This window comes from Tupaia chinensis, unplaced genomic scaffold (genome assembly GCF_000334495.1).
Source record: "Tupaia chinensis unplaced genomic scaffold, TupChi_1.0 Scaffold000270_2, whole genome shotgun sequence".
Classification (NCBI taxonomy): Eukaryota; Metazoa; Chordata; class Mammalia; order Scandentia; family Tupaiidae; genus Tupaia; species Tupaia belangeri.
In genome coordinates, this window is record NW_006159751.1 from 1,439,128 (window position 1) to 1,464,683 (window position 25,556).

The window sequence follows — 25,556 nt, forward strand, 5'->3', positions numbered from 1 at the left end:
CAGTCTCCTCTCGGGATCTTGGGCACACACACACGCACCCAGCCAAGACTCAAACTTCGGTCAACTACATGGAAGTCCAGGAGACATAGCCATTACGCCAGCTGCTGGTCCCAGAGCCTTCTAATGCTTCTAGACTCTATTTATAAATAGAGAGTAATTTATATTCAACTAGTTTGGCCATGACCAGGATGCTATTATTTAGTAAGAGGAGAAAAGTAGCTGCTCTTATAACCGAGGAGGGGAAAAAAAAAGTATGAATCTTATCCAGTTAAAATCCAAACCTGAGGGGCCAGCAGTTGGCTTAATGGCTATGTCGCTGGACTCCCATGTAGTTAACCACGGTTCGAGTCCCAGACCCAGTGGCTTAAACTCATGCTGGGTGCGTGTACGTGCATGCCCAAGATCCCAAGAGGAGAATGGAGGAGAAGGGGTTGCAGAGTGACCATCCCTCTGGGGGATGATTTCTTGCTTCTGACTTTCTGCCTCTCTCTGTCTTTCTGGCGAGCACACATGCCCTATAGCAAAAAGCCTTTAAAACAAACAAACAAACAAACAAACAAACCTGAAACAATGAATTCCAACAGCTGGCCATAAAAATTTCATTACCGAGGCCCAGCAGGTGGCATGGTGGTTAAGGGCGCTGGAATCCCATATAGCCAACAGCAGTTCTAGTCCTGGACCTGGCAGCTTGCTTTCTTACTTTCCCTCCCTCTCTCACTCTGTCCCTCTCTGGTCAAATTTAAAATGAATAAATATAAATAAATAAAGTTAAATAAAATCATTCTTTTTTAAAAATTTCATTACAAGAGTCTGCATTTTTCCACCGCAAAACTAGAAAATCAAGTATCTTTTATCCTTATTTTAACACCTCTACTGTATTTTCTTACTAAGATTAGTAGCTATGAACGGCAAGTAAAGAGATTGCTTCTATGGATGGCTTGGACCAGAATAAACAGGGGTGGGAGGAATAGGAAGAGATAAGTGTGTCTCTAGTTACTGCGCACTGGTTTTATCGGTTAGACAGAGCGGATATCACCTCTGTTCTTGGTTTAATCTTCCCCTTTCAAGTTGGGATACCTGCTTTCCTTAACTATCCTAGCTCCAGGGAAGGACTAACCATGAGGAAACTTAGTTCTTTCAGGTATTGAATAAAATCACACCAAATAGTAAATTGCTATCTATATCTACTTTAAAATTGTATCACGTGTCTTAAAAATGTCATGGGAAAACAAAAAAAGACAGAGTGTGTTCTACAAAATATTTAAACCATAAAGCCAGTACGGCCAGTGATTAAGGAGATTAAATAGACATAGATGATGGGCATAAATCAGAAGTGTGTTGTCAAAGATTAGTAGTTACTAAAGCTGTTTATCGTCCTTCCATTAGGGGAAAAAAAAAATGGCAGTCATAGGGATTTTAATGGAGGTCTGAGCCATCAAGCCATTATGTAATTTTGATCTGTTCTTGCTTCTCTTGCCACAAGGGAAGATAATTTCCTCTACAGCAAATAAATTCCCTCCCTCTCTAACATGCTATGGGGTACAAGGCTAGGCCAGCCACACCTCGTGGGACTCAGTTTCCTCACATAATAAAGAAAGAAGTTTGTTCTTGCAGTTTTGATACTCTGTGGTTCTCCAAAAGAAAATGTTTAGATCTAGGATGCAAATTGCCATAAACTTTTTTTTCTAAGACACATTTAATTGTAAAACGTACTATTAATTATGCACCACTAACAAAAGAAAAGTCCTGCCAACTAAACTATGACATAGTGTCTTGACTATAACCCTGTGACCCAAGAATCAGTCACACCAACTTCTCATGCTCTATAATATGCAATAATTCCTCTTACCTTCAATTGTACTGTATGGCTTATCACAGACAGTTATTTTATATATATCTCAGTACGTAACATAATTTTATTTGTGGGTATCTTTCTTTCTCAGGTCCCCAAACACATTTGGTTCTTGGGGTTTTTATTGTAATAGTAAATGGAAGCAAATACTGAATATTTGCTTTACTAATATCAGATTCATGTACTACTATTTCCATACCTTCTGTAAATACAGTAACTTTGCATTTTGATGCCAAATGATAGTGCAATTTTTATTTTGTAATTTAAAGGGCAAGTAATTTCAACATGTGATTACCAAGTATATTTAACTCCACTGAAGTCATGACAACGTGATGGTTATGGTTATGGAATGGTTATGAGTTTGAGCCTGGGAAAACCATGACAACTACATCATGGCTGAAGTCTGGCTGACATTAGTATAAACAGTATCCCAGTTGACTTCGTAGATTTTAAAAACATAGGAGTGGGAGTGATAAGTGTGTGTTTTATTTATTTAGCCAGAGGGTGCATATGCTCACCAGAGAGAGAGACAGAGAAAGGGAGAAAAAGCATCTCTCGATGGAATGTAGTCAGGTTACAGCCTTCTGCATTTTTCCATCCTATTAGAATTTTAGACACACATGCACACACACACCTGGTAGGTTTTTCAAGCCTCCAGGACCAGAATTTGAACCAATCCATCAGCCATGTGGAGTCTAGCTCCTTTAACGACAAGGGATGGCCATATTGTATGTATGTGGAGGGGGGAGGGTTTAGAGAGATTTGTTTTTTTCACTTTTCCAATGAACTTTTATTGTTATCATGATTTAAGGTCCCAGATCCCACTATGTACACAGATCCCATTTTGCCACCTAGGACAAGGATAGAGGGCAGAGGAGAGGTGGGTGAAGCCAGTTCAGATATTCTCAGGAAATGCGCCTTCTGCTCGACAGTCATTCCAGGTTGAAATCCAGGATATGGGGCAGAGAGACTTGTATACACGCCAGTTCCATTTGCACACAGAGACGTCACCCCCTTTAGCGATAATTGCCTTCTTCCAGCGGTGGAAGTTCAGGTAGTTCTGCCAGCAGTTTCTGGTCTGGTTCTGATTGGGGAAGTGGCTGTAAAAAGGGGCAGTCTTGTAACTCTTGATTTGGGTTTTGAACTCTTCTGCCATGGTTCTGACTCCTAAAGACATCTCTGCAGCAGCTTGCAACTCAACGTGACCCTCAGCAAAGATGCCAGTCAGACAGCTAAAGAGATTTTTGCTATAGAGTGCATCAGTTCGCCAGAGAGATAGAGAGATAGAAAGTGAGAAATCACCACCCCAACCCCCCCCGGGGGCAGGGGGAAGATGACCACACCACAATCTCTTCTCCTTCATTCTCCTCTCAGTATTTTGGGCATGCATGCACATGTGCCAGGTATGCGTTTTAAGTTGCTGGGTCCAGTACTCTAACCGTCAACTATGTGGGAGTCCAGCAACATAATCATTATGCCATCCACTGGTCCCTGTGTTGTGCTTGCTTTTTTATTTGTTTATTTTGTTTTATTTTATTGCCAGAGAGTACATGCTCTCACCAAAGAGAGCAAGAGAATGCACCCTCCCTCTGCCAATGGGGAATGGTCACACTGTAATCCCTTTTACTCCACTTCCTCATCCCATCAGGATTTGGAACACACATGCACACATACCTGGGATGTTTCTTAAGGCACCAGGACGAGGATTAGTAGCATGGTCTGCCATGTGAGATCTTTCTATGCATCTTGTGTGCATCTTTCTATGAACAATACTTAAGGGCTTCTCAAAAATGTGTTTTATTTTTATTTTGCTTAACAGTTGTACTTAAAGGCTTCTCAAAAATGTGTTTTATTTTTATTTTAATTGCAGAAAGTATGTGTGCTTGCCAGATAGAGACAGAGAGACAGAGGGAGTGAGGGAGAGCACATACACACATCCACACGCACAATGTATACACCCCAGCAATGGGGCTGCAATTTCTTCTCTAATTCTCCATTCTGAGGATTTAGAGCACACATACATATATTTGTTTAGTGTGTTTTTGAAGCTACCAGGGTCAGGATCCTAACTGCTGTCAGCCATGTGGGATCAGCTTCCTTAACCATTAGGGTATGTGTGTTTTAGAACCAACACATTGAGATGTCTTGCTTACCTCCAGTAATAGAGGTCTGGCATATAATGTGTTCAGTAAATAGGTTGTGGAAGGATTAAATGAAAGGATGGATGAAAGGCTGAATGAACAAATGAGTAAGAGTTGAGAATGCTGAAAAAGTCGTTCACTGCCTTCTCTGAGACTGTTTCTTATTTGATGGCAAACTACACTGCAGTCTTGAATCCCCAGAGCTGGCTGGAATCGTGAGGCTCTCAATTTTCACCTAAGACTTTGGCAACTGGTGCACATTCCTTTTTTCTGCTCCACCTCTTATGCTTCTATCAGACTATGAAAATCCCAGGTCCCTGTAGAAGACTCAATGTTCCACAGATCTTGCATTTCCTGGACTCCTCAGCCCCAGTGGCCTTGCTTTCTTACCCTCTCTGGCAGCCTGCTCCCAGCTGCCTTCCTCCTTGTCCTTACTTTTGAACCAATCTCCGACTCCCATGTTGCACAGTGACTTCCTGTCTTCTCACGCCTGCACCAGGCAGCACACAGGTTCATCTGCTCCAACTTGAGAGGGCTCGAAAGCTGCTGCAAACTGTACTTTCTGCCACTCTTTTCAACAGATGTTTTACTCATTTCCTTTTTTCTTAACACCCTCACCTTCATTTTTAGTTACTCGTCTTACTTTCAACTATGGTAGAAAATTGAAGCCATCAGTTGAAACTTCCTGAGGTCCCTCACCAGTGCCTAAAATATCTAACTCTAGCCTTTCCTCTTTCTTATCTCAGAGGAACATTTTCTCCAATTCAAGGTTCATCCTTCCATCTGGAAACCTTTATTCTATTAATTATTCCCTCTATCTCCTTTACTCCAATCTTTCCCTTTACTTCATTTCTTTCTTTTTTTTTTTTTTTTTTTTTGGGGGGCGAAGAGGTTTTTGCTATAGGGCAGGGCACATGTGCTCACCAAAAGAGACAGAGAGAGACAGAGAGACAGAAAGTGAGAAATCACCCCCCAGGGGGGATGGCCATGCCACAATCTTTTCTCCTCCATTCTCCTCTCGGGATCCTGGGCATGCATGTACATGCACCCAGAGTTTAAGCCACCGCATCCAGGACTCAAACCACAGTCGACTACATGGGAGTTCAGCGATATAGCCATTACGCTAACTGCTGGTCCCTTGATTTTTTTTTTTTTTTCTGACAGCATATAAATATTCTCATCTCTACTCTCCTTAAAAACAACTTCCAGAGACCAGCAGATGTTATAGCAGTTACATCACTGGATTCCCACATGGCCAACCAGAGTTCAAGTCCCAGACTCAGTGGCTTCAAAATCACACCAGCCCGTGTGCATGTGTACCTAAGATCTCAGGAGGAAAATGGAGAAGGGATTGCGGCATGGCCATCCCCCCAGGTGGTGATTTCTCACTTTCTGTGTCTCTGTCTCTGTCTTTCTGGAGAGCGCACACACCCTATAGCAAAAACCTCTCCAAAAAAAGAAAAACAGTCAACTTCATGGGATCAGCAGGTAGTGTAATGCTTACATCACTGGACTCCCAGGTAGTCAACCATGGTTCAAGTTCCAGACCCTGATGCTTAAAACTCATGCCAGGCACATGTGCATGTGTGCCCAAGATTCTAAGAGGGGAATGGAGGAGAAGAGATTGTGGCGTGACCATCCCCGCTAGGGAGTGATTTCTCGCTTTCTGACTCCCTATTTCTCACTGTCTATCCGGTGAGCGCACACGCCCTATACCAAAAGTCTCTCTCTCTCAAAAAAAAAAAGAAAAAAAAAAAAGCCAACTTTCACCCTCCCACTCTTCTATTCTAGTTCTATCCCTTTCTCTTTCCTCCAAAGCCAAGTTCTTTAAGGTGGGTGATCTACTAGTCCTCTCTCCATTTTCTTTCTTTTTAGTTACATATTCACTTGCCTGAGAGAAACAAAGAAAAAGGAAGAAAAAACCCTCAAATGGGGCAGGGTCATGATGTAATTCTTTCTCTTGCATTTTTCCATCCTATCTGGATTTGGAACATGCATACACATGTGCCTGGTATGTTTTTCAAACCTCAGGGCTGGGATTTGGATACTGGTTGCCCACATGTGATCCACTCTCTTCACACTAGGCCACAAGGTCAGCTCTGTCTCCATTTTCACTTCCCATTTACTTGAAAGTCTGCTTCCAGCTGACAAACATGCTCACTATGCCAATAAAAATGTTCTCTAAGGCCACTAATTACCTCCACATGGTCTGTCCTTACCTCACCTGACCCCTCTGCAGTATTTAATACTGTGTAATACTCCCTCATTGACATTTCTTCCCTTTTAAAAGGTTTTGTGATATCATTCTCTTTTCCTTTTTCCTGTTTTTCTCTGTTCTCTGATTATTTTTTTTATCAGACGAAAGAAAAGTCTATCTTTCAGCCTTTTGATCTCCAAGTACACTACTTCAACTTCTTCATATACCTACAGCCTAAAGTCTACATGTCCGACTGAAGCGTCTCTCCACACTAATGATAATGGGTCTTGAATTGAAATCATCTTCCTCCACAAACCTGCTCCTTTTCCTGCCTCAGGGACCAGCCTCACATCCACACAGGTACTAAGCTGGAGATAAATCCATCCCCTTGAACTCCCCTCCCCCCCCCACTCACCTCTAATCAGTTATTTCGACTCCTAGCATCTGTCTCCTACCCCTAGAATCCATTTCCACTGCTTCTTCTTCAGTTAAGGCCCTTATCTTCTGTTACCTGGATTATCATGGTGGTCTGCTAATTGCTTCTTTTCTGATTTATCTGCCTCACTGCTGCCAGATACCACACTACAGCCAGAATAATCTTTCTAAAATTCAAATCAAACCAACTCATGTCATTTCTCTGCTTAAAAAACCTTGATTCCTCCCCCAGTAACTTTCAGGATGGAATTAACACACAAGGCCTCCAGGATGTGCCTCTGCCTACATCTTTAGCCCCTTCTTCCAATGAAGTACCCTAACACTTTCTTTTTCCTGAGCATACTTTATCACACGCACATGATTTTTTATGTCCTTGAGCTTCTTCTTAGGGTATTCTCCTACCCTCTCAACACTGGTTCAGCCCACTAACTGCTTACCATACTTTTCAAACATGTCTTCCTTTAGGAAGTCTTCCTTAACTCTCTCTACCTAACTAGGTGCCCCTCCTCTATTCTATGAGAGACACCTATATATACTTCTATCTCTGCTGTTGTCGTTACTGATTTATTTATATGTCTGTACTACAATATACTCTCCATGAAAGTAAGGACTATGTATTATTTGACTTATGATTTTATAACTATTAGTAGAATAAAATAAATGAATAAATATTAATATATAATATAATATAAATAAAATATATAATATAAATAAAATAAATGAATCACTATTTTAGTATAAAAATAAAAGTCAAGCAAATAAGGGCTGGCAGGTGGCATGGAGGTTAAGGAGCTGGATTCCCACATGGCTGGCTGTGTAGTTTGAGTCCCGGACCCAACAGCTTGAAAATCACACTGAACGTGTGTGCATGTCTTCCCAACGTCCAGAGAAGAGATTTTGTGTTGCCACTGCCTGGGGGATGATTTCTTACTTGTTTTCTCTTTCTCACTCTCTCTGTCTCTCTCTTGAGAGTGCCCTATAGCAAAAAAAAAAAAAAAAAAAAAAAAAAAAAATTGGGAAAAAAGCACCTGTTATAATCTGATATCTACATTTACTTATGTTTCTCTTCAAACTGTGTCATCCCTTAAATAAGTGTTAACATAGTTATTATTATTTTCTTTTTTGGAGAGGTTTTCACTATAGGGCGCATGCGCTCGCCAGACAGACAGAGAGAGACATAGAGACAGAAAGCGAGAAATCACCCCAAGGGGAGATGGTCACACCACAATCCCTTCTCCTCCATTTTCCTCTCCGGATCTCGGGCAGGCATGCACAAGCGCCCCGCGTGAGTTTTAAGCCACTGGGTCCGGGACGTGAACCGTGGTCAACTACGTGGGAGTGCAGTGACATAGCCATTACGCTAACTGCTGGTTCCCAATATAGTTATTATTAATGGTATTCTAATGTGTTTAATTTCCAGAGGACTCGAGCTGAAAAGCTTGAAACGCAAATTCAGGCATCACTGTATACCTTAGAAAATTTAGGTTTTCTCATCAAACACTTTAACTGAGTATTTAAAATTTTCCAAGATTTTATCTCAGCCTTTCACCTTTATTCTCTACTCAGTATATAGTGCAGTGAAACTGAACAAAACACTCTCTAAAAATACTCTGCGTTTCTCAGAGTATTTTCTTTACCTAGGCTTAAATTCCTTCCACTGAGAATCTGTTTGCTTCATTTCTACCTGTTTAGATATTAAATTTAACTTCATAAATGAGTATTTTTTTTATTCCTTTGGTAGGAAATAACTTCTCTGTCAGAACTCTCATGGCCTTGTGTACCCCTTATCATATCTGGTTTTATTTTTAAATTTTATGCCTTGGTCCAGCAGATGGCATAGTGGTCGCATAGCTGGACTCCCACATGGGTGATTGCAGTTTTGCAGTTCAAGTCTCAGACCAGGTGGCTTCAAACTCACACCAGGCATGTGGGCATGGGTGCACAAGATCCTGGGAGGAGAAGAGAAGAGAAGGGATTGTGGTGTAGCCATCCCTCCCCCGAGGGGTGATTTCTCACCTTCCCTCCCAGTGTCTCTGTCTCTTTTTGGCACATACCCATACTCTATGGCAAAAAACTTCCCCTCCCAACAAAAATTCATGTCTCAGAAATTACTAGAAATTATTATATTCAGTTTTATGCTAAAGTTCTTTAACATTTTTTTCAATTCTTCAAAACAGTATATAATTCCTTAAAGCAAACATTTTAAGTAGCGAGAATAATATCATATTCTGTTCATATTGATACCTTTCATTTTAGATAATTTATTTTAACTAGTATCTTCTACTCCATTGTCTGATTATTTCACAATCTATTCATTCTCTTGTTTCCAATTTATGACTATTTTGATACAATAGTTATATTTAGACAAGCTGTCTTGTCCACATGTGGAATAGTTTCTCTGGGTTATCTTCCTGTGAACCATATTTTTTTTTCTTTTTTTTTTTTTTTGGAGAGATTTTTGCTATAGGGCACGTGCGCTTGTCAGACAGACAGAGACGGAGAGACAGAAAAAGAGAAATCACCCCCCAGGGGGGATGACCACACCGCAATCTCTTCTCCTCCATTCTCCTCTCGGGATCTTGGGCACGCATGCACACGCACCTGGTGTGAGATTAAGCCACCGGGTCCGGGACTTGAACCACGGTCAACTACGTGGGAGTCCAGCGACATAGCCATTACGCTAACTGCTGGTCCCAAACCATATTATTTTTAATGGAGTGTTTGATTATTTGCATCTTCAGCTTTACTGGTTCTTGCCCATATCTCCTTGGTACCAGGCACTATTCTAGGCGTTTGAGATTAGGCTTTGAACAAAAGACAGTTCGTGCTCCATGGAACTTATATCTTAGTGGTGATGGTGGAAGGGGGTACTAATAATAAACTATGCATAGGAGCTTCTACATCCTCATCAACATTCAGACATTTTCAGAACTTGGTGGGCATTGCGCGAAGGCTGAAGGAAGTGCGGCCGGTGGCACAGGGAAATAGGCCTTCCGTGCGGTGGTCATGGGCCCCACAGGCAGTGGGAAGTGTGCCACCATGGTCCAGCACTGTGAAGCCCTCAATCAGTCTGCCCAAGTCGTAAACCTAGATCCAGCAGCAGAACACTTCAACAGTTCTACACATATATAGTTACTTTTTGGCAAACTCTTCATTTATTCTAGCATTCTTGAAAATATTCATCAGACTGGACCAGCAGTTGGCATAATGGCTATTTTGCTGGACTCTCATGTAATAGACCACGGTTCAAGTCCCAGACCCAGTGGCTTAAACTCACACCGGGCATGTGTGCATGCGTGCCCAAGATCACTTGCCCAGAACACTTCCATTACTCAGTAATGGCTGAGATCTGGGAACTGATTGAGGTGGACCATGTGATGGACGATGATTCTTCATGGCTTGGTCCCAATGGAGGGTTGGTATTTTGCATGGAGTACTTTCCTAATAATTTTGACTGGCTAGAGAACTGTCTGGGTCGTGTGGAGGATGACTACATCCTTTTGGACTGTCCAGGTCAGATTGAGTTGTACACTCACCTGTCTGTAATGAAACAGCTGATTCAGCAGCTAGAACAGTGGGCGTTCCAGTCTGTGGAGTGTTTCTTGTTGATTCTCAGTTCATGGTGGAGTTATTCAAGTTCATCTCTGGCCTCTTGGCACCCCTAAGTGCCATGATCTCTCTAGAAATTCCGCAAGTTAATATCATGACAAAAATGGATCTGCTGAGTAAGAAAGCCAAGAAGGAAATTGAGAAATTTCTAGATCCAGATATGTATTCTTTGTTAAAAGATTCTACAAGTGACTTAAGAAGCAAAAAAAATCAAAAATTGACTAAAGCTCTATGTGGACTGATTGATGATTACAGCATGGTTTGATCTTTACCTTATGATCAGTTGGATGAAGAAAGCATGAACATTATGTTACAGCACATTGCTTTCACCATTCGGTACAGAGGAGAAGATTTGAAATTTAAAGAACCAAAAGAACATGAAGAAGAGTCTTCGTTTATGTTTGATGAATATTTTCTTTCTTTCTTTCTTTTTTTTAAGAGATTTTTGCAATAGGACACATGAGCTCACCAGAAAGAGACAGACAGAAAACGAGAAATCACCCCCCCCCAAGGGGAATGACCACACTACAATCCCTCTCCTCCATTCTCCTCTTGGGATCTTGGGCACGCATGTACACGTGCCCAGTGTGAGTTTAAGCCACTGGGTCCGGGACTTGAACCGTGGTCTACTACATGGGAGTCCAGCAACATAGCCATTATGCCAACTGCTGGTTCAGTCTGATGAATATTTTCAAGAATGCCAGAATGAATGAAGAGTTTGCCAAAAAGTAACTATGTATGTGAAGAACTTGTGGCCAGTGCTGCAAAATAGTCTTCTCTTTGAAGGATACGATAGTAGATGGCTGCTTAGTTAAATGAAAAAAGTAGTACTTGGCTCTTTACTAACGGCATGCCTGAATCAGGTTCTGAGCTGGTTCCCAATATAGTTATTATTAATGGTATTCTAATGTGTTTAATTTCCAGAGGACTCGAGCTGAAAAGCTTGAAACGCAAATTCAGGCATCACTGTATACCTTAGAAAATTTAGGTTTTCTCATCAAACACTTTAACTGAGTATTTAAAATTTTCCAAGATTTTATCTCAGCCTTTCACCTTTATTCTCTACTCAGTATATAGTGCAGTGAAACTGAACAAAACACTCTCTAAAAATACTCTGCGTTTCTCAGAGTATTTTCTTTACCTAGGCTTAAATTCCTTCCACTGAGAATCTGTTTGCTTCATTTCTACCTGTTTAGATATTAAATTTAACTTCATAAATGAGTATTTTTTTTATTCCTTTGGTAGGAAATAACTTCTCTGTCAGAACTCTCATGGCCTTGTGTACCCCTTATCATATCTGGTTTTATTTTTAAATTTTATGCCTTGGTCCAGCAGATGGCATAGTGGTCGCATAGCTGGACTCCCACATGGGTGATTGCAGTTTTGCAGTTCAAGTCTCAGACCAGGTGGCTTCAAACTCACACCAGGCATGTGGGCATGGGTGCACAAGATCCTGGGAGGAGAAGAGAAGAGAAGGGATTGTGGTGTAGCCATCCCTCCCCCGAGGGGTGATTTCTCACCTTCCCTCCCAGTGTCTCTGTCTCTTTTTGGCACATACCCATACTCTATGGCAAAAAACTTCCCCTCCCAACAAAAATTCATGTCTCAGAAATTACTAGAAATTATTATATTCAGTTTTATGCTAAAGTTCTTTAACATTTTTTTCAATTCTTCAAAACAGTATATAATTCCTTAAAGCAAACATTTTAAGTAGCGAGAATAATATCATATTCTGTTCATATTGATACCTTTCATTTTAGATAATTTATTTTAACTAGTATCTTCTACTCCATTGTCTGATTATTTCACAATCTATTCATTCTCTTGTTTCCAATTTATGACTATTTTGATACAATAGTTATATTTAGACAAGCTGTCTTGTCCACATGTGGAATAGTTTCTCTGGGTTATCTTCCTGTGAACCATATTTTTTTTTCTTTTTTTTTTTTTTTGGAGAGATTTTTGCTATAGGGCACGTGCGCTTGTCAGACAGACAGAGACGGAGAGACAGAAAAAGAGAAATCACCCCCCAGGGGGGATGACCACACCGCAATCTCTTCTCCTCCATTCTCCTCTCGGGATCTTGGGCACGCATGCACACGCACCTGGTGTGAGATTAAGCCACCGGGTCCGGGACTTGAACCACGGTCAACTACGTGGGAGTCCAGCGACATAGCCATTACGCTAACTGCTGGTCCCAAACCATATTATTTTTAATGGAGTGTTTGATTATTTGCATCTTCAGCTTTACTGGTTCTTGCCCATATCTCCTTGGTACCAGGCACTATTCTAGGCGTTTGAGATTAGGCTTTGAACAAAAGACAGTTCGTGCTCCATGGAACTTATATCTTAGTGGTGATGGTGGAAGGGGGTACTAATAATAAACTATGCATAGGAGCTTCTACATCCTCATCAACATTCAGACATTTTCAGAACTTGGTGGGCATTGCGCGAAGGCTGAAGGAAGTGCGGCCGGTGGCACAGGGAAATAGGCCTTCCGTGCGGTGGTCATGGGCCCCACAGGCAGTGGGAAGTGTGCCACCATGGTCCAGCACTGTGAAGCCCTCAATCAGTCTGCCCAAGTCGTAAACCTAGATCCAGCAGCAGAACACTTCAACAGTTCTACACATATATAGTTACTTTTTGGCAAACTCTTCATTTATTCTAGCATTCTTGAAAATATTCATCAGACTGGACCAGCAGTTGGCATAATGGCTATTTTGCTGGACTCTCATGTAATAGACCACGGTTCAAGTCCCAGACCCAGTGGCTTAAACTCACACCGGGCATGTGTGCATGCGTGCCCAAGATCACTTGCCCAGAACACTTCCATTACTCAGTAATGGCTGAGATCTGGGAACTGATTGAGGTGGACCATGTGATGGACGATGATTCTTCATGGCTTGGTCCCAATGGAGGGTTGGTATTTTGCATGGAGTACTTTCCTAATAATTTTGACTGGCTAGAGAACTGTCTGGGTCGTGTGGAGGATGACTACATCCTTTTGGACTGTCCAGGTCAGATTGAGTTGTACACTCACCTGTCTGTAATGAAACAGCTGATTCAGCAGCTAGAACAGTGGGCGTTCCAGTCTGTGGAGTGTTTCTTGTTGATTCTCAGTTCATGGTGGAGTTATTCAAGTTCATCTCTGGCCTCTTGGCACCCCTAAGTGCCATGATCTCTCTAGAAATTCCGCAAGTTAATATCATGACAAAAATGGATCTGCTGAGTAAGAAAGCCAAGAAGGAAATTGAGAAATTTCTAGATCCAGATATGTATTCTTTGTTAAAAGATTCTACAAGTGACTTAAGAAGCAAAAAAAATCAAAAATTGACTAAAGCTCTATGTGGACTGATTGATGATTACAGCATGGTTTGATCTTTACCTTATGATCAGTTGGATGAAGAAAGCATGAACATTATGTTACAGCACATTGCTTTCACCATTCGGTACAGAGGAGAAGATTTGAAATTTAAAGAACCAAAAGAACATGAAGAAGAGTCTTCGTTTATGTTTGATGAATATTTTCTTTCTTTCTTTCTTTTTTTTAAGAGATTTTTGCAATAGGACACATGAGCTCACCAGAAAGAGACAGACAGAAAACGAGAAATCACCCCCCCCCAAGGGGAATGACCACACTACAATCCCTCTCCTCCATTCTCCTCTTGGGATCTTGGGCACGCATGTACACGTGCCCAGTGTGAGTTTAAGCCACTGGGTCCGGGACTTGAACCGTGGTCTACTACATGGGAGTCCAGCAACATAGCCATTATGCCAACTGCTGGTTCAGTCTGATGAATATTTTCAAGAATGCCAGAATGAATGAAGAGTTTGCCAAAAAGTAACTATGTATGTGAAGAACTTGTGGCCAGTGCTGCAAAATAGTCTTCTCTTTGAAGGATACGATAGTAGATGGCTGCTTAGTTAAATGAAAAAAGTAGTACTTGGCTCTTTACTAACGGCATGCCTGAATCAGGTTCTGAGTACTTTTAAACTGTTGCTGCTTAAGGTGGAATCTTTAAGTATTATTTTAACAGCATTGATTTAGATTTCAAAAGTGGAAATCGAATGCACGTAGATTTGTATATAATATAAATTAGCACTTGTATTGTAGTCAAGGCCCCCCTAACTTTATTTTTACTGTTTGACTTTTGTTGCATATATATGTATATGTAGGAAAAAATCTGAAAGGATATAGATAGGACCATTGCTTACCTGTATCTTCTCTTTTTCCTACATTGAAAATGTATTGTCTTGAGGCCAGTGGGTAACGTGCTGGTTGGGGTGCTGGACTCCCTTGTGGCTGACTATAATGTGAGTCCCAGACCTGGCCATTGTTTTCTTGCTGTCCCTCTCTCTCTATGGCCATATTTAAAAGTAATAGTGATGGTGATGAATGACATTAGATCAAATAATTTTTTTTTTTTAAAAAAGAATGTGAAAAAAATTAAAAAAAAAAAGAAAGAAAATGTATTGTTTGTGGGCTAGCCCCATGGCCTAGTGGTTAAGAGAACTAGATTCCATATGGCCCACAGTAGTTTGAATCTCAGCCCTAGTGGCCAGGTCTGTGTGCATACCCCAAATCCCAATAGGATGGAAAAATGGAAAAGGGATATGGCACAAGCATGCATCACTGAGGTGCTTTCTTTTCTTTTACTAGGTTTCCCTCTGGAAAGGGCAAACAAGCACCCTCTAGCAATTAAAAAATATATATGTATATTTTGGGGGAGCAACAGGTGGCATGGTGGCTAAGACACTGGACACTCTCACATGGGTGACCACAGTTCGATTGCTGACCTGGTGGATTGCTTTCTCACTTTCTCTCTCTCTCTTTGTGTCTTTCTCTGGTCAAATTAAAATGGATGAATGAATAAATAAAGTTGAATAAATAATTCTTTAAATATAGATATGTATATTTTTAAAGAAAAGATATGTATAATTTAAAAATTAGGGTCCAGCCGGTGGTATGGTGGTTAGGGTGCTGGATTCCCACATGACCAACCGTGTTTCGAGTCCTGGACCTAACAGCTTGCTTTCTCATTTCCCTCTCTCTCTTTGTCTCTCCTCTGGTTGAATTAAAATAAATAAATAAAAATAAATACAATTAAGTAATTATTTAAAAAAATTAAAACTAACTGTTTTGAGTTAAAAAAAGCATTCAGACATTTTCTTCATAGTTTTACTAATCTGATAGGGCTGGTCATTTTAATTTGAATATATCTAATTATTAATACATATGATCATTTTTTCTTTATGTTTATTCACCAATTTCCGGTGTTCCTTTTTGTGACACACTAATATCTTTTGCCCATTTCCTCTCGGTCTTGTCCTCAAAAACTTATGAACATTTTATTCAAAATACTAATCCTTTTGGTTCTATACATAGTAAATAAATACTGTTAGCTATTGGCTTGACTTTTCATTTTTTAATCTTCTTGATGGAAAGAAGTTTTAATTTTTTTTTGAGAGAGAGATTTTTGTTATAGGACACATGCACTTAGAGGGACAGAGACAGACAGAGAGAAATCATCCCCTGGAGAGAATGGTCACACAACAATCTCTTCTCCATTCTCCTCTCTGGATTTTGGGCATGTATGCACATGTGCACGGTGTTAAGTTTTAAGCTGCCAGGTCTGGGACTCAAACCATAGTGGACTATGTGGGAGTTCAGCAATGTAACTAAAAGCTTTAGTTTTAATATAATGAAATGCATCAGTCTGAACTTTCACAGTGTGTGCTTTTTGTTTTATTTTTTAAGTTATTTCCTTTTACAAGATCATAAAAATATCCTCCCAGGTTTTTTTCTTAAAATCTGAAAATTTGTTTTAGAGATTTAGGATTCTAATCCACCCAGAATTAATTTTTAAATTTGCTTGTTTGTTTTATTTTTGTACTCACCAGAGGGAGAAAGAGAAAGCACTCCCAATGGGACATGGTCATGTCAATCCTTTTTCATTCATTCCTCCTTCCTGTCAGAATTTGGGGCAAACATGCAAATGTACATGAAATGTTTTTTAAGCCACCAGAGTTAGAATTTGAACTGTGACTGGCCATGTGGGATCCAGTTCCCTTAACCACTGAGCTATAGGCTGACCCTTGGTCTATCTTTTGAATTTATCAAGTGCCACTCAAAAAGACAAAACAAAACAAAAATACTTGGAGATTTTGATTGGAATTGCACTGAACTTATCTAATGGAGAGGGCAAAAGATATGAATAAGTGTGTTACAAAAAGGAATACTAAAAATTGGTGACTAACATAAAAGAAAAAACTGTCATATGTATTAGTAATCAGATATATGTAAATTACAGCAACTACCCCTACCAGATTAGAAAAACTAAGATGAAAATGTCTGAATGTTGGCAAGGATGTGGAAGCTCTTATGTATAGTTTATTATTGGCACCCACTTCCACCATCATCACTAGAACTTAAGTTTCATGGAATAGGGACTTACAGATTACCTTGAGAAGAATGGGCATCTTTTTTGAGTCTTCTTTTCACAAAATATAACACCTCTCAGTAATTGTTTAGGTATTCTGTTATATCTTTCAATATGGTCACCACCCTTGTCTTGGATACCTTAGGTTATATTTAGTCCTATTTATATTGTGGGGTTTTATTTTTGCTTCATAGGAAACTTTTTTAAAGGTTATTTATTGAGAGAGAGAGAAAGAGGAAGACAGGCACCTTTGACAGAGTCTTACCAAGCTGCAATCCACATTTCCCCATTTTCCAGGCAGCCAGAATCATGGGTGCTCTGCACTTGCCATCTTCAAATCCTAAGCCAGGGCTTTCTGATATGGCTCCAGTAACACATAACACCCTACTGCCTGCACCACCACAGCTGGGCAAGCAAACTTTTTAAGTTACAGTTCCTAGTTGTTTGTTTCTCCTAAATGGGAACACAACTGACTTTTGCATTTTAGTTTTGCTTCTATGAATTTTGATGAACTCTCTTATTTTAATAGTTAATAACTTGTCTTGAATTTTCTATGTAGATAATCACATTGATTCTGAATATGAATTTTTTTTCCCTTTCAAATCTTTACACAATTTAGTTTCTTTTTATCTTATGGTTGCATAGTAGGCCCTCCAGTATTAAGCTTGGTTTTTTAAATTTTATTTATTTATTCATTCATCTATTTCAGTTTGACCAGAGAGAGACAGAGAGAGAGAGAGGGAAAGTAAGAAAGCAAGCCAGCAGGTCCAGGATTCGAGCTGTGGTTGACCATGTGGGAGTGTCCAGAACCTTAACCACCATGCCACCTACCGGCCCCACCCAGTATTAAGTTTAATAGAAGTAGAAAGGTAGACATCTTTTTCTTATTCCCAGTTTTAAGAGAATGCTTCTAACGAGCATTTAACCATTAAGATATTAAGTATATTGTCATAAATTAGGAGTAAATATCCTTTATCAGGTTAGTCTATTATTTTTCCGTAATAAATTCGCTAAATATTTTCACCATGGGCCAGCAGGTGACATAAAAGTTAAGGCATTGGATTCTACATGACTGTGTTGAGTCCCAGACACTCAAACAACACAGTCATGTAGAATGCCTAAGCCTGAAAATCACCCCAGGCTTAAGCATGCATGCCCAAAATTCTGAGAGGAGAATGGAAGAGAAGGGGTTACGGCATGACCATCTCCCCCACCAGAAGGGGATTTCTCACCAGCCCCCATCACCCCAAGTCTGTCTTATAACTTATAACCTTACATGCCCTATAACCTAAAAAGAAAAAGAAAAATTATTTACCATGAATTAAAATTTATAAAATGTTCTCTCTCTTTATGTTGGGCCAAGAATCAATCCCAGGCTTCCTGTGTGGCCCTAGCCACTGTGCAGTGGTGTCATCCCACTTGTACCACTGCAGCTGGGCCTTATAGGTCTTCTTTTGAGAAACGTCTTTTGGGGTCAACTGCCCTTTTTTTTTTTTTTTTCTGCTTAGTTCTTGGAATTTATTGTACATTCTGAATATTAATCTCTTGTCAGATGAATAGTTGGCAATTATTATATCCTCTTCTGTTGGTTGTATCTTCGCCCTATTGCTTCCTTTGCTATGCAGAATCTTTCATTTGATATAGCTTCATTTGTCTATTTTTGCCTGTACTTCTGAAGTCTCATTCAAAAAATCTTTGCCTAGACCAACATCCTGCTAACATCACACTGAATGTGGAAAGTTGAAAGCTTTTCCACTAAGAACTGGAGTAATATAAGGATACCCACTTTAACTAGTATTTTTGTTTGCTTGTTTTTTGGTTTTGGGTTTTTTTTTTTTTTTCTTCTCAGTAAAACACTTGAAGCCTTAGAGCAATTAGGCAAGAGAAAGAAACAGAGGGCATGAAAATTGGAAATGAGCAGGTCAAACTGTCCCTGTTTGCAAGAAACATATTCTTATATATAATATCTAAAGAATCCACAAAAACATACTCTTAGAACTCATGAATAATTTCAGGAAAATTGCAGGATACAAAATCAACGTACAAAAATCAGCAGTGTTTCTATACACCAATAATGAACAAGCTGAAAAGAAATTGAAATCAAGAAAAAATATTCTATTTACAATAGCTACAAACAAACAAATGAACCTACGAATAAATTTATCAAATAAATGAAAGATCTCTCCAATGAAAAGTATGAAACACTGGCAGAAGAAATTGTGGAAGACAAAAGAAAACAGAAAGATATCCCATCTTCATGGATTGGAAGAATTAATACTGTTAAATTTTACATTCTTGGCCCAGCAAATGGCATAGCAGCTACATTGTTGGAATCCCACATGGCAGACCATGGTTCAAGTCCTGGACCCGATGGCTTCAAATTCATGTTGGGCATGTGTGTGCATGCCCAAGATCCTGGGAGTAGAATTGAAGAAAAGGGATTACAGCGTGACCATCTCCCTTGGGGGGTGATTTCTCACTTTCCTTCTCACTGTGTCTGTCTCTCTTTTCCTACCTCCCACCCCTACTCTCTCTCCACACACACCATGAGTGCATGTGTCCTAAGGCAAAAATCTCTCAAAAAAGAAAAAGTACATTCTCTTAATGTTAGCCTCACATTGCAGTGCTTAAGGGAGACAGAGTCAATGCGGCCAAACACAGTTCTAATATTGGACCTGTTGGCTTGAAAAATACACTGTGCGGGACCGGTAAGTAGCATGGTGGTTAAGGTGCTAGACTTTCGCATGGCCGACTGCTGTTTAAGTCCTGGACCTGGTGACTTTCTTTCTCACTCTCATTGTCTTTGTCTCTCTGTCTCTGTCTCTCTCTGGTCAACTTGAAGAATAACAATAAATAAAAATTAAATAAGTAATCCTTTAGAAAGCAAAGAGAGAAAAACACACTGGGCATGTATATATATGCCCAAAATCCTGATGGGATGGAGAAATTAGGAAAAAAGATTGTAGCATTATCATATCCCACTGGGAGATACTTCTCTTTCACTCACCCTTTTTTTTTTTTTTTAAAGTACATTCTCTTATTAAAAAAAAAAAAAAATTAGGACCAGCAGTTGGCATAATGTCTATGTCACTGGACTCCCATGTCATCGACCATGGTTCAAGTCCTGGACCCAATGGCTTAAATTCATGCCGGGCACATGTGAGTGGCATGCCCATGATCCTGAGAGGAAAATGGAGGAGAAGGGATTGCGGTGTGGCCATCCCCCCCACCCCGGAGGGAGGGTGATTTCTCACTTTCTGTCGCTCTGTCCCTCTCTTTCTGGTGAGCGCATGCACCCTGTAGCAATAAATAAATAAATAAATAAGTTAAGTAAATAAATAAATAAATAGATAAAATTGAGGTACCAGCAGACGGTGTAATGGTTACATCACTGGACTCCTATGTAGTCAAATGTCATTTGAGTCCCAGACCTGGAGGCTTAAAACTCATGCTGGGCACATGTGCATGCATGCCAAAAATCCTGAGAGGAGAGTGGAGGAGAAGAGAGAGCTTGGCCATTCCCCTGGGGGGTGATTTCTTGCTTTCTGTCTGTTTCTCTCTCTCCAGGAAGTGCACGTGCCCTATAGCAAAAATCTTTTTTAAAAAACAAATTGTTGGGGGAACCAGCAGTTAGCGTAATGGCTATGTCGCTGGACTCCCACGTAGTCGACCGCGGTTCACGCCCCGGACCCGGTGGCTTAAAACTCACGCCGGGCGCGTGTGCGTGCTTGCCCAAGATCCCGAGAGGAGAATGGAGGAGAAGGGATTGCAGCGTGACCATCCCCCCTGGGGGGTGATTTCTCGCTTTCTGTCTCTGTCTCTCTCTGTCTGGCGAGCGCACACGCCCTATAGCAAAAACCTCTCCAAAAAACAAACAAACAAACAAACAAAAAACCCCAAATTGTTATAATATTTAATGATTTTATATTTAATTTCTATCACTTTGATTAATCTTTTCAAAGTATCTTCTCTTTTCTCTCAATTCTTTCTATTGTAACTTCGCTTTTAATTTTATTCATTTCTGCTCTTTATTATTTTTCCTTCTGTTTTCTCATGTGTATGCTAGTATTCCTTTATATAGCATCTTTAGTTGAAAAAATACTCATGAATTTCTAGTCTTGCTTATTTATTTATTTATTTAGGAGAGGTTTTTTTCTATAGGGCACGTGCACTTGCCAGAAAGACAGAGAGACAGAAAGCAAGAAATCACCCCCCAGAGGGAATGGCCACACCGCGCAATGCCTTTTCCTCCATTCTCTTCTCAGAATCTTGGGCTCATACGCACACACACCCAGTGTAAGTTTAAACCACTGGGCCTGGGACTCGAACCACAGTCAACAACGTAGGAGTCCAGCGACATAGCCATTATGCCAACTGCTGGACCCCTGTTTATTTATTTATTTAGAGAGACTTTTGCTATAGGGCACATGTGCTCACCAGAGACAGAAAGCAAGAAATCACTCCCCAGAGGGATAGTCATGCCAGTCTCCTGTCCTCCATTCTCCTTTCAGGGTTTTAGGCATGCACGTACACACACACATGCCCAGTGTGAGCTTTAAGCTTCTGGGTCCGGGACTCACACCACAGTTGACTACGTGGGGAGTTCAGTGATGTAGCCATTACACTATCTGCTGGCCCCTTTTCTTATTTTCTAAAAAACAATGTAAAGTTTTTGTAAATTCCACTCAGTAAATTTCTTTGTACATGTTTTGAAATATATTTTATTTGAAAAATATTTTATTTTAAATATATTTTAATAAATATATTTATTATGGTGTTATAAAGTAATGTTGTTATTGATGAGAGAATGTGTCTGTATATACTGATTTGTTACTTTCTTCACTGAGATAGTGGCATGACTGAAAGGACATATTAGCCCCAACCTCAAATATCTCAGTTATTTTTGATGAGAAGGGCACCTTCAAAGTTCCACAGATGCCTTCGGCATTTTCTTTCTTTCTTTTTTTTTTTTTTTTTTTTTAAGGGACCAACCCTTGGATATTTGTCTCTTATCTTGAACTCTGCTTGAGGGAAGGCAACATCTACAGCAATCTTAAGTACCCCTGGCAGGGCAGGGAGAAAGGCCTGAAGGGTCAATCCTGGTCTGGCTGGTCTGGTGGAAGGGGACATGCCCTACTAGAGAATTCCTTGGGATCCAAGGAAGATTTCCACTTAAAAAGACGGAAGAAATGGGTTCTACTTGATCTTACTGCAAATGGCTGACTCACCCAGAGATAAAAATTGAACAACCCAGATGTTGTAAAAGACCACCTGGCTGCTGTCTCAGGACTGACTACCTTACCCACCCTAAAACCTTTTCCATTAAAAGTCCTTTCAGGGCTGATGCAACTCTTGCATCTGGCCTCTTTCCTACCTTTAATTATGCTCATAAGCTTTTTTCTTTTGGAATTCAAAGTTCCGAATCCCATTCTGGGTTGGTCTCCAGAAGTCTGGCTCTAATGCATGCCCCTGTTCTTGACCCAGAGGGCTGGCCCCAATATTAGATATTTGAGGAATATTTGTTGAATTAAAGAATGCATAAATCAGAAAAGGATAATACTCTCAGCATGTTAATCTTGCAAGCACCAAACTAGAAATGGATGATATTCTTTCTGAAGAGAACGGAACTATTGCAGGTCAAAGCAGGTTTACAATGCAAGCAGAAGTATCATGTACTTCACAGTTCTTGTGAGAGCAATTTTTAAAAATTAACTTTTACACAATAACATTCTGGAAGCCTCTCAAACATATACTAACAAGTTTTCTGGCTGACCTATCACATGTGGTTTCTACTGTTCATGACATAAGCAATGCCTGCCCACTCCAGACAGCAGTAACACCAGATGTTGTCCATATAGCAATTCCAGATAGTCGAGCCCAAGCTCATGTATGTTGGAGAGTAAGAGAGCACATTTTAGGGCCAGTGATTTGGATTGTGTTTTGTAGGCTGGGTTTGACTGTCCTGTAACTGCACCCTTCCACCTGGCTTTGGCTGAGGCAACACAGCCTGGGTGTGGTTGTTCAAAAATATTCCCAAAGAGCAATGACGATTTTTTTGAATTCCTAAACACACCATCTCTGTTGTGGGACAACTCAAGGGGGAGGGGAATGCTGGTGTCCAGGCCTCTCAATGAAGTTTTCATTAAAGCACTGTTTCCTTCCCATTGTTGCTTTTGGAATGGCCTTATTTTCTGAGTCCTAGCTTTGACAACTGCACCTCCGTTGAACTTTTCCATAGCAGCTCTTGGATTTCTGCCCCACCCCCTCCCATCTACACCCCCCCATTTCCTCTCTTCTTTGTTTTGGCTCTGCATGGCTCTTCTCAGTAAAGTGGCTGAAGAGTAATGAACCCAAAATACCTAGTAACAAATGAGTCACCACACTTCCACAGCAGAGCTCTGATGATCAGCGGGGCGTGTTGTTGGGGGGTAAATAGCAGAGGAGGTGGCTGCCCAGAAAAAGAGAGGGAGAGAAATAGAAACAAGATGAATAAGTTGGCAGAGGAGGCTGACAGCAGCTGAGTGGGTGGAGGGGGCGGGGACCTTGGTTGGCTTGCAAAGGTGAGATCAGCGCTGTGGCCTGTCACACCCTGGCTGACTCAAGCTAACCCGGGCCCTGGGGAGCTGCTAAAACTGGGCTGTCTAGTAAAACTCAGCTGAACGAGTCACCTAACTGCAGTCTTTTTCTGTTTATAAGGTCTGAGTCCTAAGGCTTGGAATTCTTTGTTCAAGTTGCTGCAAAGCTGCTAGTTAGGGACCTGCAATGATACTGCTCCAGGGCCGTTTCTGGTTATGTGACAGGAGTCAGGGCAAAAGTTATTTCTTTCTTTTCCTTTTTTCTTTCTCCCTCCCTCCCTCCCTCCTTTCTTTCTTTTTTTCTTTTTTTTTTTTTTACTTTTTTTCTTTCTTCTTTTCTCTCTCTCTTTCTTCCTTCTTTCTTCTTTTTCTTTTTTCTTTCTTTTCTTCTTTCCTTCCTTCCTTTCTTCTTTCATTTGCCAGATGGCATGTGCACTCTCCAGAGAGGAACAGAGGCAGAAAGAAAAAAAAAAAACACCCTGCAAATGAAGTATAGCCATGCTACAATCCCTTCTCCATTTCTTCATTCTGTCAACATTTTGAGAACACACGCACATGTGCCTGGCATGTTCTTCAAACTGCCAGGGCTGGAATTTGAACCACATGGCTGACCATAGGATCTGCCCCCTTAACCACTAGGCTACGGGGCTGGCCCTATTTTAGAACACATCTCCCCCGACCCCAAACCTTGTCTTGAAATGTAATAAAGGAGCCGGATGGCCTCCTGAAGGCCAAGGCCCCAGGCAACCCTGGAGGTGACCATGAGGAATAAATAAAAAAGAGATTGTAGCTCTGCAGAAAGATCTTGGGGTACTGCTCCATCAGGACCAGCTTTGCCTAGAAGCCACTAGGATTTGACCTGGTAGCTTAGAACTTGATTTCTACATTTTATCCTTTTCTAAGTAAAAAAAGATTAACGTAGGCTGAGCCCTTGGAACATGCCTAATGGTCTGATTTCATAGGGACCTATCTGGCCAGCCCATAGTCCTCTAAAGCTTTCAGACTGTCACAAGAGCACAGAAAGAAAAACCATGTGTGCAAAGAAAAGGCTCTGATACATCTAGGACTGTTAATGTGATACAACACCAGGAGAATCTTTTAAAAAAGAGAATTATAAAATGTCCCCTGACATAGGCTGTCTCAGATCATGAGCACGACAGGATCTGATCACAAGCTGTCTGGTTCTCTTTTAGGTCAAAACCAGGAAGTTCGGGGACTGGCTTAAAAACAGAGGAAAACAAAATTAGTTGATTTGGATGTTTAAGCCTCCAAGGTTCTGCTTCACTGGCCCCGTGGTGGGGGCTGGTGGCAGCCTTCGGCTTTATCTCTTACACCTCTTTACCCCTATCCCGCATAAGTGTAAAACCAGATGCCATGACTTAGAAAGAACAAAGCTTGATCTTGAGAGGAAGTGGGAAGACTTAAAGTTAACAAGGCTTTGGCAGTGAGAAGGAAAACAACTATAGTCCCTGTGAAGAAAGACCAGATCCAGGACTGGATTAAGGTGAACTTTCCATCCCCTTTGACCTCCTTGTGTCACCTTTGCTCACTTTGACTCCCATTCAGCCACGCCCCGACTGATGAATAATTGAAAATCTTCTTTGGAAATGATTCATAAAAATCACCTAGGAAAAGTTCATATTCTTGGCTTCAGGAATCTTCATTTCAAAATGCTTTTTGTTTGTGTTTTTCAAGACATGGTCTCGTTATTTTGCCCAGGCTGGTCTCGAACTTGTGATGTTTGACTCAGCCTTCCAAATAACTGGAATTAAAAGGGGGCACCACTACACCTAACTTCAAAATGCTTTCTGGTGGATTTTTTTTCTGCTTATTTGTAACAGAACATATGCATGGAAGAGAGAGACAAAGACAAAGATAGACCCTTACACGGTCACTCTGTGAGCCATTCCTTCAGCCCTCTCACTTATTTGATCTTGGTCATTCATTTGTGTGTGCCCAGCAGTATGGTTCAGGATGACCAGGCTGGGGATATGAGCCATGGTCAAATGTGGCTTTCAGTACACTATGGCCTAAGTCACCATGACTGGTTCTAACATGCTTTTGAAAACTATATAAATAATATATGCTTGTTATAATAACAAAAGTAAAAACAAACAAAAATTAGCCATAGTTCCAAACCCATAGTTTTCAAATGTTAACATTCCAGTCCTTTCATAGGGACAGATTTATTCTTTTTTTATAATTATTTATTTGATTTTATTTATTCATCCATTTATTTTTTTTTAACTTGACCAGAGAGAGACAGAGAGGGGGGGAGTGAGAAAGCAAGCCACCAGGTCCAGGACT

The 25,556-nt window shown here is 40.6% G+C and overlaps 1 protein-coding gene and 2 pseudogenes across 1 annotated transcript; 2 read left to right on the plus strand and 1 right to left on the minus strand.

The window, feature by feature from the left end:
- Positions 1-2,747: 2,747 nt before the first annotated feature.
- LOC102473533 (cytochrome c oxidase subunit 6B1-like) lies at positions 2,748-3,008 on the minus strand. Its single transcript, XM_014588220.1, has one exon. The coding sequence runs from the start codon at positions 3,006-3,008 to the stop codon at positions 2,748-2,750; it is 261 nt and encodes an 86-aa protein (XP_014443706.1).
- Positions 3,009-7,222: 4,214 nt separating this feature from the next.
- Positions 7,223-10,947, plus strand: LOC102473943 (GPN-loop GTPase 3-like; annotated as a pseudogene).
- Positions 10,948-11,084: 137 nt separating this feature from the next.
- Positions 11,085-14,060, plus strand: LOC102474361 (GPN-loop GTPase 3-like; annotated as a pseudogene).
- The last annotated feature ends 11,496 nt before the right edge of the window (positions 14,061-25,556 follow it).